Genomic DNA, 17,200 nt, shown 5'->3' with positions numbered 1-17,200 from the left:
TCTCTGGCATCCTCAATAATTTTTAGGAGTGTGATGGGGTCTTGAGACCAAAAAATTTGAGAACCATTGCTCTAGGGATTATAATATATATCCTTAACTTCTCACAATCTAAGCAGTAGTTAATATCGTATCACTTGATGTAAAATGTTAGAACTTTGCAACTGTATAATCCATTTACCCCCTCTCCTTGATGCTACAGTTATTATGTATAATACATAGAGATGTATTACATCTACATATGTAAACCTCACAATATTATTTTTGTTTTGCATATGTATTTTAAATAAGTTAAAAATCATATTTACCCACATATTTACTATTTCTGATGTTCTTCATTCCTTCCTGAAGAGCTGAAATTCAAGCTGGTTTTATTTCTTTTCAGTCTGTAGAATTTTCTTGGCATTTCTTACAGTGTAGGTAGGTATGCTGGTAACTAATCTCCTTAGTTTTCTTTTATGTGAAAATGTTTTTATTTCTCCATTGTTCTTTACTAATATCTTCATTGGATATGTATTTCAGAGTTGACAGCTTTTTTCTTTTGGCATTTAAAAATTACTGTTTCTGTGTCTTCTGGCCTTCATTGTTTCTAATGAAGAGTGAGTGATCATTTAAATTGATGTCCCTTTATGTAATTCTGTAATTTATTTTTCTGTTTTCGAGATTTTCTTATTCTTTTCAGTTTGGAGCACTTTAACTGTAATGACCCTAGATGAAATTTTCTTCATATTTATCCTGACTGGGTTTGCTAAGCTTGAAACTATAAATTTACATCTTTCACCAAAATTGGAAAGTTTAGATCATTATTTTTTCAACTACTTCTTCCAGCTTCATTTTCCTCTTTCTCTTTGAGGATTCTAATTACACATAATTAGACCCCAGAACTTCTGTCTGTTTTATTATAATCTTTTCACACTGTCCTCTGTTCTTTAGATTGGATACTTTCTATTGATTTATCTTTAAGTGAATTGACACTTCCTTCCTCTCCAATATGCTGCAAAGCAACAATTAGTGACATTTATTTTAAATACTATATTTTAATTCTAAATTCTAGAATTTCTATTTGGTTCTTTTAATAGTTTCTATTTCTCTTGAGATTTCCTATTTATTTATCCAAGTGTATTTTCCTTCAAACCCTTGAGCATAAATGCTTTGTCTCATAAATCCAAAATCTAGGTTATCTTGGTGGTGGTGGCATTGTCTCCCTTGCCTTTTGAGTTTTGGTTTTTGCTCCTAAGTATGAGTTATATGTTTTCTGTTTCTTCATATATTTGGTAACTTTGTCCTGGACATTGTGAGTGACATATTTTAGAGTCTGGATTCTGCTATGTTCTTCTGAAAAACATTGATTTTTGATTATTTTAGCAAATAATTAACTTGGCTGAACTGAAATCCCAAACTCTGTCTCTCATACATAGGTCACCTGAAATCTCAGTTCAATTCCTTTATCCTTAATTGTGCTGTTTGGAGCCTTTCTTTCATATGTGTAGTTCAGGTAACAGATAAAAACTTGACAGACTTTATAATAAAAGTTGGGGCTTCTTCTATTTGGTGTCTTCTTTTTAAGATTTTCCACTCCCTTTACAACTGCCATAGTGACTACAATTTTATCTTCTGATTTTTCAAGCCAATATAACAGTGGATTTCTCTTCAAGTTTTGGCTGCCCCAAGGATGGAACCTTTTCTCAGGCTAGAAGTTGTAAAAAACAGGAAAGTCACTCAGTGTCATTTTCTTCTTTGAAGTGGTTGCTCTCCATTTGCCTTCAGTGCTTTTTTATACTTTGTCCAGAATTTATGATTGCTAATCTGTGGAAAGCTGGTCCATTAGGAGCAATCTTAGCCATTACCAAACACAGAATCCGGCAAGTATTTTTTATTGTTTTAAAGTCATCCTACAAATACTATTTTCATTTTCAAATTTGGATGCCAAACTCAGCATTAAAAACAAGAAAACAAAGTAGAACTAATTAATAAATTTAAATACATGTTTTGATAATTATAAGGGCTACACAGTTTTCACAAATGGTTTCACGCTGTTAACTCACTCAATCTCTGGCTCCTATAACCCTGATATTGTGGCTTTTACTGGGTTGGCTATCTGGTCATGGAAAAATTAAAAATTCTGAAAATGCTAGATCATACATTAAAATGGTTAGAAGCACAGAGAAGAAAACTACATAGGCTTATGAGAGGATAGAAGATATAAACCTAAGTGTAAGTAGGGATTTTTCAAATGGGACAAGGTTTTCAGGGTCAGCTCAGCAACATAAGAGGAAGTAAGACTTGGAGTACAACAATTACAGTAGCTAGTGCAGCAAACTAAAGAAGCTCCCCAGCTTAAGAAGGATAAAGTAAATCCCATAACTCAAGAGAGAAATTACAGTATTAGGAAATTAAATATTACATATTAAAATGTTAGGAAGGTGGCAATCATATCTATTACAGGGAATAATGCGATCTGAATTTTTCTACCATCACTCTCTCCAAATTCTAGTTAAGTGCTATTTCAAGATGCTGGAAGAGACATATTAATATTTTAGCCTGTTTCTTAATTATGGCCTACGTTACCATAAACCATTGCATTAGCCATATAGTATTATTTGGCCTGTATGAAAGATAAGAAACATTATTAGATTGAATGTTACTGTATCTCTAAAAGAGGTTGATGCTGTCTCCTATCCCAGTATGTTAAATAGTAAGGATCACGGATTGAGTGAACACAAAACAGAAAGGTTTATATAATAATTAAAACTGTTAGAAATTCAGGAGGGAGTGAGAAAATGTATTATTTGCAAACGGCTGACTGTGCTGGCAGACAAGCCGATCTTGAGTGCCAATGATTCCTTTTACACGCTTATCCAGATATAAAATTGTACACGTCCCTGGCCAGATATATAAGCCTAAAAGCTTAACTTTTATTCCTACACATTCTTTGAGTGGTCTTTCATACAAAGAATCCCAACTTGCTATCTCAGGGACTACGCATCTAACTGGTTTGAACCTTTTTATGCTGATGAATTATTTTGTCTTTTAAAAGTAACATGTTTTCTATATTCTTATAACTGCTTTTATTTTTTCTGAAATAGAAAATAATGTTAGAATAAAAATAACTCTATTAGCATACATTTTAATGTTAAAAGTTATAATTCTGATAAAAAGTAAGTTTATTTACTTTATTGATTTATAATTCTGATAAAAAGTAAATGTGTCCCCAAAATTCTACAAATGAAGGCAAAGCAAACAGCAAAAAAAAAAAAAAAAAACTTAATGAGAGAGAAAAAGACAAATACTGACAATCATGGTAATAAATGGAAGCTATTTGAGTTACCCTATATAAAGGGGTTTCATTAATAATTAAACTTCACAAAACTTTGCCTATGTTAGTGAGGCACACTTAAAATGTTAGTAATAGACAAAAAGTTAAAAGACAGTATTGAATCATCTCAATGCAAATAAAGGAAAACTGAGATTGCAGCAAAAGATGAGATTTCAGAACAAAAATACTCACCAAAAAGGCCATTTCATATTTGTTCCAAAAACTTCTAAGAAAAACTACTTAAATATTTGATGAAATGTAATCTATCAGACACATCAAATCTTATCAAAATCAAAATGGAGTAGAACATAAATCACGTAGAGTTAAGCAAAGTTAAAATATTCTAACAGGGAATCCTGTTCTTCGGTAATTCTTTTTTTTTTCAGTGACTGTTCCTTTTAACAATTTGATTATTATATAGGACCCCTCTCCAGTCAAATTTTGCTAACATTTTAATGTGTTCAGAAACTCTCTGAAGTTTGGCTACACGTCCTAATTACATGAATACATAATAAATAACATTTATAAGCAATTTTTTAGTGATAGGCGTTATACCAAGTACTTTATGTATTTTTAAGTTTAATCCTTACAACAACCTTATAAGGTATGTACTGTTCCTATCCTCATAGCATCCCATGACAGCACTATCATTATCTCCATTTTGCAGATCAGGAAAGTGAAGCTTAAAGATACTGCAACTTGACTAAGATCACACAGCGAATAAGCAGCAGAGCTGAAATTTACGTCCTTATTGCTCTGATCCTAAATTTCCATATTTTTGTTTGTTTGCTTGTTTGTTTCTCGCTCTGTTGCTCAGGCTAGAGTGCAGTGGTACAATCTCAGCTCACTGCAACCTCTGCTTCCTGGGCAGTTCTCCTGCCTCAGCCTCCTGAGAAGGTGGGATTACAGGCATGCACCACCACACCCAGCTAACTTTTGTATTCTTAGTAGAAGTGAGGTTTCACCATGTTGGCTAGGCTGGTCTTGAACTCTTGACCTCAAGTGATCCATCTGCCTCGGTTTCTGAAAGTGCTGGGATTATAGGCATGAGCCCCTGCACCTGGCCAGTTTCCATCTTTTAATCACTGTAATACACTCTCTCTAAGGTCTTTCCATATTACTTTCAAATTGATATACCTGACAAAAGAAATACAAGGTATATCTGATTCTAGTTTTTATTTATACCACTCTCACTGCACAAGAGAATTTGAAGCAATTACAGAGATATACAGAAAATAAAAATATATAGAAATGTATCTGTGTGTGTATGTGAGGGGGTGGTGGGTAAGAAAGTGAGATGAAACTAGAGGTAGAGCAAGTACCAAAAATAGTTATCATAAGGTCAACTATGGTTGACAGAGGTGAGCCACATGTTTGCCTTTGAACACAGCAGCCAGAGGAAAGAAGGATTTAACCAATATCAGTTTTAGGTACTGAATATGAGCAAAGTATCTTTTCTGGAGACACTGTGTAGACAATATTATCAACAACATTATACAATTATGGCTTTAAAATAAACTTTTCTTACAAGAAACTTTACAAATATGTTGATGTAGGCCAAAGTATGGTATCAAAGTGGAGATCAGAAAAGATGACTCTATCTAGGAAACAATGTAGTCTTGGTAAAAAACTTCAACCATCTGGATTGGTCTAAGCATAAAATGGAATAGGTGGGTAAATGGATAGAAATGGACCGCATATCCTTCAGTTCATCTTTCTAGCAACTAAACTTACGAATTTGACAGCTGAGAGTTTATTTTAATTAACAAGAATCTGGAATACAGAAATTCTAGATTATTTAGTAGGTCAGATTCCATGCATGGACAATCAAGCAAAGGGTAAAATTTATAATTTCATATGGAAGATAAGGAACCTAAAGAGAACATGGTTGCATGTAGTGCCTCATGCCTGTAATCCTAGCACTCTGGGAGGCTGAGGGAGGCAGATCACATGAGGCCAAGAGTTTGAGACTATCCTGTTCAACATGGTGAAACCCCATGTGTACTAAAAATAAAAAAATTAGCCTGCGTGGTGGCTCATGCCTGTAACCCTAGATACTCAGGGGCTAAGGCACAAGAATCCTTTGAACCCAGGAGGTGGAGGTTGCAGTGAACTTGAGATTAAACCAACTGCACTCCAGTCTGGGAGACAGACCAAGACCCTGTTTCAAAAAAAAAAAAAAGAATATATCTGTGAATTTTAGGCTTTTTTTCCAAGGTGAGCTGAAGGAAGACCTGTAGCTATAATATCGAACTCATATTGATGTATAAATATGCAATGTTTGAGACCGGGCTGAAATCCAGACAGATATTTTCTTTATTTTTGTTAAATAGTAAGTGTTGCTACAACATTCCAAGATTATGGAAAGCTGCCAAAGGCAGTACTTCAGAATACATATTGCTCTAAATACCTGTATCAGTTTACAAAAAGATGAATTAAATGTCTACACAAGGACACTGACATGGAAGAAAGTAACAACCTTAAATACACAAGAAAGTAAAAAAAATGAAAGAGTAGAAATAAACTTCAAATTTATAATAACTAGTATTTAAAAAGCAAGCGAGAGATTGAAAAAGAATCAAATCATAACACTGTTTCAATTGCATAATGAGTACAAATTAAAAAAATAGCAGGATACAGAAATCAGCATACACAAATCAGTAGCATTTCTACATGCCAACAGTGAACAATCTGAAAAAGAAATCAAACCAGTAATCCCATTTATAATAGCTACACATAAAATTAAATATCTAGAAATTAAAGAAGTGAAAGATCTCTACAATGAAAACTGTAAGTCATGATGAAAGGAACTGAAGAGGACATCAAAAAAATGGAATGATATTTCATGTTAATGAATTGGAAGAATCAGTATTGTTAAAATGTCCATCATACCCAAAGCAATCTACAGATTCAATGCAATAACTATTAAAATTCCAATGACATTCTTCACAGAAATGAAAAAAAAACCGCTAAAATTTATATGGAAACAGAAAAGACCCAAAATTGCCAAAGCCGTCCTCAGCAAAAAGAACAAAACTGGAGGAATCACATTACTTGACTTCGAATTATAGTACAGAGCTTTTGTAACCTAAACATCATGGTACTGACATAAAAACAGACACATTAACTAGTAGAAGAGAATAGAGAACCCAGAAACCAATCTACAAACCTATAGTGAACTCATTTTTGACAAAGGTGCCAAGAACATACACGGGGGAAAAGGTAGTTTCTTCAATAAATGATTCTTAGAAAACTGGATATTCATATGCAGAAGAATGAAACTATACCCTATCTCTTGCCACATGAAAACATTACATCAAAATGAATTAAAGACTTAACCTAAGACCTCAAACTATGAAACTACTACAGGAAAGTATTGGGGAAACTCTCTAAGACATTGGTCTGGGCCAAAGTTTATTGAGTGATACTCCACAAGCACAAGCAATTGAAGCAAAAATGGTTGAATCAGATAATATCAAGTTAAAAAGCTTCTGCACAGTTAAGAAAGTAAAGAGACAACCTACAGAAAGAAATAAAATTTTTGCAAACTACCCATCTGATAACGGATTAACAACCAGAATATATAAGAAGCTCAAAAAACTCTATAGAAAAAAAAATCTAATAATTTGATTTAAAAATGGGAAGCTGGGCATGGTGGCTCATGCCTTTAATCCCAGTGCTTTCAGAGGTCAAGTCAGAAAGATAGCTTAAGACTGAGTTTGAGGCCAGACTGGGGAATACAGCGAGATCTTTTCTCTAGAAAAAATAAAAAATTAGTAGGGTATGGTGGTGTGCACCTCTAGTCCCAGCTTCTCAGGAAGCTGAGGCAGGAGGATTGCTTGAGCCCAGGAGGTTGAGGCTGCAGTGAGCTGTGACTACACCACTGCACTCCAGCCTGGGCAACAAAGTGAGACCCTGTCTCAAAAAAATAAAAAAAAATGCTCAAAAGCTTTGAATAGATAATTGTAAAAAGAGGACATACGAATGGCAAATAAGAATACAAAAAAGTGCTCATGGCTCATGCCTGTAATCCCAGCCCTTTGGAAGGGCGAGGTGGGCAGACTGCTTGAGTTCAGGAGTTTGAGACCAGCCTGAGTGACACAGTGAAACATTATCTCTACAAAAAGTACAAAGATTAGCCACGTGTGGTAGTGCATGCCTGTGGTACCAGCTACTTGGAGACTGAAGTGGGAGGACTGCTTGAGCCCAGGAGGTCGAGGCTGCAGGGATCCGAGATGGTGCCACAGAACTCCAGCCTGGGGAGACAAGAGTGAGACTCTGTCTCAAAAAAAAAAAAAAAAAAAAAAAAAAAAAGTGCTCAACATCATTTATTATCAGAGAAATACAAATCAAAACTGCAACGAGGTATCATCCCCATCCCAGTCAAATGGGCTTTTATTCAACAAACAGGTAATAACAAATACTGGTGAGGTTGTTAGGAGAAAAGAAACCTTGGACACTGTTAGTGGGAATGTAAATTAGTACAACCTCTATAGAGAATGGTTTGGAGGCTCCTCAAAAAATGAAAAACAGAGCTACCATACAATCCAGCAATCCCAAATGCTGGGTATATACCGAAAAAAAAAGGAAATCAGTATATCAAACAGATAATCTGTACTCCCATGTCTGTTGCAGCACTGTCTACACAGTCAAGATTTCCAAGCAACCTAAATGCCCATCAACAGAAGAATAGATAAAGAAATGTAGTACTGCTGGGCACAATGGCTCACGCCTGTAATCCCAGCACTTTGGGAGGCTTAGGTAGGCAGATCATGAGGTCAGGAGTTCCAGACCAGCCTGGCCAATATGGTGAAACTCTGTCTCTACTAAAATTACAAAAATTAGCTGGGTATAGTGGTATGCCCCTGTAGTCCCAGCTACTCAGGAGACTGAGGCAGGGGAATTGCTTGAACCTGGGAGGCGAAGGTTGCAGTGAGCCAAGACTGTGCTACTGCACTCCAGCCTGGGCGACAGAGCCAGACTCTGTCTTGGAAAAAAAAAAAAAAAAAAAAAAAGAAAGAAAAAGACATGTGGTACTTATACACAATGGAAAGTACTAGTCAGCCATAAAAAAGAATGACATCCTGTAACCTGCAACAACATGGATGGAACTGGAGATCATCATGTTAAATAATATATACTAGGTACAGAAAGGCATGTTCTCACTTATTTGTTGGAGCTAAAAATCAAAACAATTGAACTCATGGAGACAGAGAGTAGAAGGCTGATTACCAGAGGTTGGGAAGGGAAGTGGAAGGGTTGGGGAGGAGTGGGGATGGTTAATGGGTACAAAAGTAGTTAGAAAGAATGAATAAGACATAGTACTTGATAGCACAACAGAGTGACTATAATCAATAATAATTGTGTATTCTAAAATAAAAGTATAATTGAATTGTTCGTAACACAAAGGTTAAATACTTGAAATGACAGATATTCCATTTCCATAATGTGATTATTATGATTCTCATGCTTGTATCACAAATACCTTATATACCCCATACATATATACAACTAGATTTGCATTTCTCTAATGACCAGGGATGATAAGCATTTTTTCATATGTTTGTTGGCCTCATATATGTCTTCTTTTGAAAAGTGTCTGTACATATCCTTCACCCACTTTTGAATGGGTTTTTTTTTTTCCTTGTAAATCTGTTTTAGTTCTTTGTAAATTCTGGATATAAGTCTTTTGTTAGACGGGTAGATTGCAAAAATTTTTTCCCTTTCTGTTGGTTGCTGCTTCACTCTAATGATTGTGTCTTTTGCTGTGCAGAAGCTCTGGAGTCTAATTAGATCCCATTTGTCTATTTTGGCTTTTGTTGCCAATGCTTTTGGTGTTTTAATCATGAAGTCCTTGCCTATGCCAATGTCCTAAATGGTTTTGCCTAGGTTTTCTTCAAAGTTTTTATGGTGTTAGGTCTTATGTTTAAGTCTTTAATCCATCTGGAGTTAATTTTAGTCTAAGGTGTCAGGAAGGGGTCCAGTTTCTGCTTTCTGCACATGGCTAGCCAGTTTTCCCAACACCATTTATTTAACAGGAAATCCTTTCCCCACTGCTTGTTTTTGTCAGGTTTGTCAAAGATCAGATGGTTGTAGATGTGTGGCATTGCCTCTGAGGCCACTGTTCTGTTCCACTGGCTGTTTTGATTACTGTAGCCTTGTAGTATAATTTGAAGTCAGGTAGCGTGATGCCTCCAGCTTTGTTCTTTTTGCTTAGAATTGACTTGGCTATGTGAGCTCTCTTTTGGTTCCAAATGAAGTTTAAGGTGGTTTTTTCCAGTTCTGTGAAGATCATTGGTAGCTTGATGGGGATAGTGTTGAATCTGTGTATTACTTTGACCAGTATGGCCATTTTCATGATATTGATTCTTCCCAACCATGAGCATGAAATGTTTCTCCGTTTGTGTCCTCTCTTATTTCCTTGAGCAGTGGTTTGTATTTCTCCTTGAAGAGATCCTTTACATCCTTTGTTAGTGGTCTTCACAGGTATTTTATTCTCTTTGTAGCAACTGTGAATGGCAGTTTGTTCTTCATTTGGCTTCCTTTAAGTCTGTTATTGGTGTATAGGAATGCTTGTGATTTTTGCACATTGATTTTGTATCCTGAGACTTTGCTGAAGTTGCTTATCAGTTTCAGGAGATTTTGGGCTGAGACGATGCGTCTTCTAAATATACAATCACGTCATCTGCAAATAGAGACAATTTGACTTCCTCCTTTCTAATTGAATATCCTTTATTTCTTTTTCTTGCCTGATTGCTCTGGCTAGAACTCCCAACATTATATTGAATAGGAGTGGTGAGAGAGGGCATCCTTGTCTAGTGCCAGATTTCAAAGGGAATGCTTCCAATTTTTGCCCATTCGGTATGATATTGGCTGTGGGTGTGTTGTAAATAGCTTTTATTATTTTGAGATACGTTCCATCGATACCTAGTTTATTAAGAGTTTTTAGCATAAAGGGCTGTTGAATTTTCTCAAAGCCTTCTCTGCATCTATTGAGATAATCATGTGGTTTTTGTCTTTGGTTCTGTTTATGTGGTAAATTACGTTTATAGACTTGTGTATGTTGAACCAGCCTTGCATCCCCAGGATGAAGCCTACTTGATCGTGATGGATAAGCTTTCTGATGTGCTGCTACAATCGATTTGCCAGTATTTTATTGAAGATTTTTGCATCAGTGTTCATCATGGATACTGGCCTGAAGATTTCTGTTCTTGTTGAGTCTTTGCTGGGTTTTGGCATCAGGATATTGGTTTTGTAAAATGATTTGGGGAGGATTCCTGCTTTTTGAATTGTTTGGAATAGTTTCAGAAAAACTGGTACCAGCTCCTCTTTGTATGCCTGGTAGAATTTAGCTGTGAACTCATCTGGATCCGAGCTTTTTTTTGGTTGGTAAGCTATTAATTGCTACTTCAATTTCAGCCCTTGTTATTGGTTGATTCAGGGTTTTGACTTCTTCCTGGTTTAGCCTTGAGAGGGTGTAAGTGTCCAGGAATTTATCCATTTCTTCCACGTTTACTGGTTTATTTGCATAGAGTTGTTTGTAGTAATCTCTGATGGTGGTTTGTATTTCTGTGGAATCTGTGGTGATATCCCCTTAACCATTTTTTACTGCATCTATTTGATTATTCTCCCTTTTCTTTTTTATTAATCTGGCCAGTGCTCTATTTTGCTGATTGTTTCAAAAAAGCAGCTCCTGGATTTATTGATTTTTTTGAAGGTTTTTTTGTGTGTCTCTATCTCCTTCAGTTCTGCTCTGATCTCAGTTATTTCTTGTCTTCTGCTAGCTTTTGAGTTTTTTTGATCTTGCTCTTCTAGCTCTTTCAATTTTGATGATAGGGTGTCAATTTTAGATCTTTCCTTTCTTCTCATGTGGGCATTGATTGCTATAAATTTTCCTCTAGATACTGCTTTAATTGTGTTCCAGAGATTCTGGTATGTTGTGCCTTCATTCTTATTGGTTTCAAAGAACATCTTTATTTCTCCCTTCATTTCACTGTTTATCCAGTCAACATTCAAGAGTCAGTTGTTCAGTTTTTATGAAGTTGTGTGGTTCTGAGTTACTTTCTGAATTCTGAGTTCTAATTTGATTGCACTGTTGTCTGAGAGACTGTTATAATTGCTGATCTTTTGCATTTGCTGAGGAGTGATTTACTTCCAATTATGTGGTCAATTTTAGAGTGGGTGTGATGTGGTGCTGAGAAGAATGCATATTCTGTGGATTTGGGGTGGAGAGTTCTGTAAACATCTATTAGGTTTGCTTGGTCCAGGTCTGCGTTCAAGTCCTGGATATCCTTGTTAATTTTCTGTCTCACTGATCTAATATTGACAGTGGAGTGTTAAAGTCTCCCACTATTATTGTGTGGGATTCTAAGTCTCTTTCTAAGTCATTAAGAACTTGCTTTATGTATCTGGGTGCTACTGTGTTGGGCGTGTATATATTTAGGATCCTTAGCTCTTCTTGTTGCACTGATCCTTTTACCATTATGTAATGCTCTCTTGTCTCTTTTGATCTTTGTTGGTTTAAAGTCTATTTTATCAGAGACCAGGATTGCAACTCCTGCTTTTTTTTCCCCCTCCATTTGCTTGATAAGATCTTCCTCCATCCCTTTATTTTGAGCTTATGTGTATCCTTACATGTGAGATGGATTTCCTGGATATAGTGCACTGATGGGTTTTGACTTATTATCCAATTGGCCAGTCTGTGTCTTTTGATTCGGGCATTTAGCACATTTACATTTAAGGTTAGTATTATGTGTGAATTTGATCCTGCCATTTTGAGAGTAGCTGGTTGTTTTGCCCATTAGTTGATGTGGTTTCTTCATAGTGTTGAAGCTCTTTACTATTTGGTACTTTTTGGAGTGGCTGGTACTGGTCGTTCCTATGTTTGGTGCTTCCTCCCGGAGCTTTTGTAAAGCAGGGCTGATGGTGATGAAATCTCTGAGCAATTCCTTGTTCATGAAAGATTTCTCCTTTGCTTATGAAGCTTTATAAAATTATAGGTTGAAAGTTCTTTTCTCTAAGGAGGTTGAATATTGGCCCCCACTCTCTTCTGGCTTGTTTTTCCGGAGAGATCCGCTGTAAGTCTGATGGGTTTCCCTTTCTGGGTAACCCGACCTTTCTCTCTGGCTGCCCTTAGCATTTCAACCCTAGTGAATGTGACAATTATGTGCCTTGGGGTTGCTCTTCTTGGGGAATAACTCTGTGGTGTTCTCTGTATTTCCTGGACTTAAATGTTGGCCTGCCTTGCTAGGTTTGGAAAGTTCTCCTGGATAATATCCTGAAGAGTGTTTTCCAGCTTGGATTCATTCTCTCTGTCACATTCAGGTACACCTATCACACGTAGATTATGTCTTTTCACATAATCCCATATTTCTTGGAGGCTTTGTTCATTTATTTTCACTCTTTTTTCTCTAATCTTGCCTTCTCATTTTATTTCATTGAGTTGATCTTAAATCTCTGATATCCTTTCTTTTGCTTGGTCGATTTGGCTATTGAAACTTGTGTATGCTTCGCGAAGTTTTCGTGTTGTGTTTTTCAGCTCCATCAATTCATTTATATTCCTCTCTAAGCTGTTTATTCTTGTTAGCATTTCGTCAAACCTTTTTTCAAGGTTCTTAGTTTCTTTACATTGGGTTAGAACATTATCCACCTTCTGAAGCCTGTTTCTGTCAATTCATCAGACTCATCCTCCATCCAGCCTTGTTCCCTTACTGGTGAGGAGTTGTGATCCCTTGGAAGAGGAGAGGCATTCTGGTTTTCAGTATTTTTATCCTTTTTGCACTGGTTTTTTCCCATCTTTGTGGATTTATCTACCTGTGGTCTTTGTGGCTGGTAACTTTCAGATGGGGTCTCTGAGTGGATGTCCTTTTTGTTGCTGATGAAGTTATTACTTCCTGTTTCTTAGTTTTCTTTCTAAGTCAGGCCCCCCTGATGTAGGACTGCTGGAGGTCCACTCGAGACCCTGCTTGCCTGAGGATTACCTGCAGCAGCTGCAGAACAGTAAGGGTTGTTGTCAGTTTCTTCTTCTGTTATCCCTGTCCCAGAAAGATACCCACCAGATGTCAGCCTGAGCTCTCCTTTATAAGTTGTCTCTTTGGCTATATGGGTGTCAGGGAGCTGCTTGAGGAGATAGTCTGTCCCTTATAGGAGCTCAAGTGCTGAGCTGTGAGCCCACTGTTCTATTCAGAAGTGCTGGGCAGGTACATTTAAGTCTGCTGCAGCAGAACTCATAGCCGCCTTTTTTCCCCAGGTGCTCTGTCCTGGGAAGGTGGGGCTTTATTTATAAATTCCTGTCATTCTGCTGCCTTTTTTCAGAGGTGCCCTGCCCAGCAAGGAGATAGCCTAGTAACAGTCTGCCAGCAGAGGCACTGCTGAGCTGCCATGGGCTCTGCCCAGCTGCTGTGTGAACTTTCTTGCAGTTTTGTTTATAGGGGTATAGTCAGAACTGCCTCAGTAATGGCAGTCTGCCTCAGTAATGGTGGACTGCCTCGGTAATGGCAGACTGCCTCAGTAATGATGGACTGCCTCGGTAATGGCAGACTGCCTCAGTAATGGTGGACTGCCTCAGTAGTGGTGGACTGCCTTGGTAACGGCAGACACCCTTCCTCCCATAGAGCTAGATTATCCTGGGTCCAGCTGTGCTTGCTGTGAAACTCTCAATCCAAAGTGTTTTAGACTGCCGGTGTTTGTGGGGGTGAGACCAGCTGAGCCAGATCACCTAGCTCCTTCTTTCAGCCCCCTTTTTTTTTTCAGGTGAACGGGTGACTCTGTCTCCCAGGTGTTCCAGTCACCAGTTGAAACGGCACCTGGATTTGTGTGAGTTTTTGTGTAAAGACCCGCTGCCCTAGCTGAAAGAGCCACACTGGAGACTCATGGCGCTTTTCCACCCAGGAATCTCCTGGTCTGTGGGCAGTAAAAATTCGTTTGGAAATGTGGTGATCACTCACTCTCTGCATTTTAGCTAGGAACTACAATCCAGAGCTGTTCCTATTTAGTCATCATCTTCCCTTTTTGTTTAAATTAAATAGAACCAGTTTCTGTTGCTTGCAACCAAGAACCCCAAATGGTACATGCTATGGGCAGAAGCATAAGGACAGGTATTCACAAAGCATTTAAAATCCATTCTTGTTTGAGTACTCTCTCAGATAACAGCTTCTGTCCTCGGGTTTTCTGGGCACTGAATCATCACTCCCTCTGGCGGTGCCAATTCACAGCCTCATTCTCAAATTCCAAAAATCCCTCCCCTCGGCTCCACTGCTTTTAAAGATACAGAAAGTGTTCAAAGACACAGTATACCATCAAGTTCTATAGTTTGTACTTTTTAGGTCACTTTTACAATTCACCTCCCAAAATGACACCTTTTAGTGACAAAGTAATAAATGTTTGAAGTACTATGTAAATATTGAATGTATTCATGCAAAAGATAATGTTATACAGTATGCTTCCTAACTGTCCTACATGAATTATTGCTCTCACTACTGAGGTGTCATTAGTTTTATAGTTTATACATATAGTTTATACATACAGATGTATATTTATTCACACTTTATCTAATATCAATATTTATCTAATAGATGCATAATTATTTACATTTCTGTATGTATAAACTATAAAAATAATTTACACATATAGAAATGTGAATAATTATGCATCTATTAGATAAGTCTAAATTAAAACTTTTAAGGCATATCAATGAAAAGACCAAAACAAATAAAATTAAGACCCAAATACTGATGGAACAGAGGAAAGAGGTATACTTTTATATTGATGATAGCATTACAACATGATTTATTCTTTTGATTTTGCCATAGTATTATCACAAAATCCAAAAAGAATTTAGGTGAAATAATGTTATTAATAAGCAAACAAACATATCCATGTAAATTAAAACCTATATAAAAATACATACCTAAAAGTTTAAAAGTAAACACAGGGTGATGTAAATGGAGTGTATCCATGGTGGTTACTAGCAGAGACCTGTGGTCAGACTTGAGTTTTAATTCTGGTTCAACTACGTGTCATTGGGCATGTTTATTGGTGCAATTTGCTCTTAATACAACCCAATAGTGGAGGCTTATTTGGTTACTAGGGTAAAGCTACTCTGGCAAAGACTATATACAAGCACAGAATGTACTTATTCAACAAATATTTACTGAATACCTACTACAGTTGTCCCCCCTTTACCCAGAGAGTATTTGGTAAAGTATATATAGGGTTTGCTACTATCCACAGTTCGGTAAAGTATTTGGTAAAGTATATATAGGGTTTGCTACTATATATACTTTTTTCTTATTCATACACACTTATAATAAAATTTAATTTATAAATTAGGCATAGCAAGAGATTAATAATAAAATGGAACAATTATTACGAGATACTGTAATAAAAGATATGTGAATGAGGTCTCAAGATATTTTATTGTTCTGTACTCACCTATTTTCAGACTGACATTGACTGCAGTAACTGAAACTGTGTAAAGAAAACTTGAGATAAGGGGAGACTACCCTTATTTTCACTTCACTAAAATATACCAGGCATTATTTTAGAAAAGGACTAAATAATTAATAAGACACATAAGAGAGCTCCTTTCCTAGTTTATACTTTAGCAGGGAGAAGCAGAAAATAAGTATAAAAATAAATAAAGAAATAATTTTGGCTACCGATAAATGCTGTGAAGATAACAAAAGAGGGTGACAGATGTAGTAATCAGAATAGAGGATATCTTAGTTGGTAGTTATGAAGAGCAACTTTGAAAAATTGACTGAGGCCTGAATGCAAAAAATCCATCACATAGGTACCTGTAGAAAACGCAATTCAGGCAGAGGGAAAAAAATATACAATACAAAGCCTATATGGATGGAATAAACTTAGCATATGTTTTGTGGTGAGAAGCTGGGGAACAAAAAGCCAATGTGGCTAGAAAAGGAAGAGGAGAGTAATATTGGCAGAGGAATCAGAAAAACAGGCAGAGTCCAAGTCTTACATGCCATAGAAGTCACACTGCCTTTGCCTCTTAAGCTCCACCTACTCCTGTGTAAATATCTGCCAGGAGGCACCCCCATCTGGGCCACTGGGATAGTTTTCTGGACTCAGGTCCCAGGCCAGCATTCCCACACAGCCCCAGTACCTTCCTTGGGTCTTCCCCAGATCCAACTGGGCCAGAAATTCGCATAAACTTCAGAGCCCTCACAAGACACAGAGCAAACCTAGGCTTAGAGTGTGGTGCTGAGACAGCTGCAGTGGACGCAGGCTCAGGGAACACAAGGGTCAGTCTGTTTAGAATCCCTGGAAGGCCCTCTGACGAAGGCCAGGCAAAAAGAAAGCCAGACTGTGAAAACTAAAATAAAAATGTAACCCCTTGGTGTGTAGACACTGTCACACTTTCACAAGCATCAAGAACGTTCAGATAAATATGACCTCATCAAATGAATAAAATTAAGGTGCCACTTACCCCAAAGTGATGGATATGTGTGATCTCTCAAAGAGTTTTAAATAGCTGTTTTAAAGAAGGTCAATGAACTTCAGGAAATCACAGACTCAATTGTGGAATATATCAAAGAAATTTAATGAAGAGATTGAAATAATAAAAACAACAAAGTGAAACTCAGGAGCTTAAAATATGATGAATGAAATGAAAAATGCAATAGGGATTAACAGCAGCAGAACTGGTTAAACAGAACAATCAGTGAGCTTGAAAACAGACTATTTGAAAATACAAAGAGGAGAAAAAAGAAAAAAAAAAGAAATAAAGAAAGCTTATGGATCTGTGGGCCAACATCAAAAAAGCAAGGATTTCGATTATTGGTGTTAGGTACAGAACTGAGAAAGACTAAAAGACAATTGTATTAAAAATAATAACTATAATTTACCAAGAGATAGGTAATATAA

General features: G+C 36.8%; 1 protein-coding gene across 2 annotated transcripts in view; it reads right to left on the bottom strand.

Moving 5' to 3' along the window:
• The window catches only part of GPR137C (G protein-coupled receptor 137C), an 83,269-nt gene that overhangs the window by 16,785 nt on the left and 49,284 nt on the right, over positions 1-17,200 (bottom strand). The window contains exon 4 of one of the 2 annotated variants that reach the window (XM_054239944.2): positions 662-7,569. The exons of the other annotated variant lie outside the window; for it this stretch is intronic. Coding sequence (XP_054095919.1) covers positions 7,234-7,569 — 336 coding nt within the window. The 3' untranslated portion in view covers positions 662-7,233. Of the gene's footprint in view, positions 1-661; positions 7,570-17,200 lie in introns of those variants that run through there. 2 annotated transcript variants of the gene reach the window in all.

The sequence above is a fragment of the Callithrix jacchus genome, chromosome 8, assembly GCF_049354715.1.
Source record: "Callithrix jacchus isolate 240 chromosome 8, calJac240_pri, whole genome shotgun sequence".
Lineage (NCBI taxonomy): Eukaryota > Metazoa > Chordata > Mammalia > Primates > Cebidae > Callithrix > Callithrix jacchus.
Note: the sequence above shows the minus strand (reverse complement) of the source record. Positions and strands in the feature narration are given on the sequence as shown.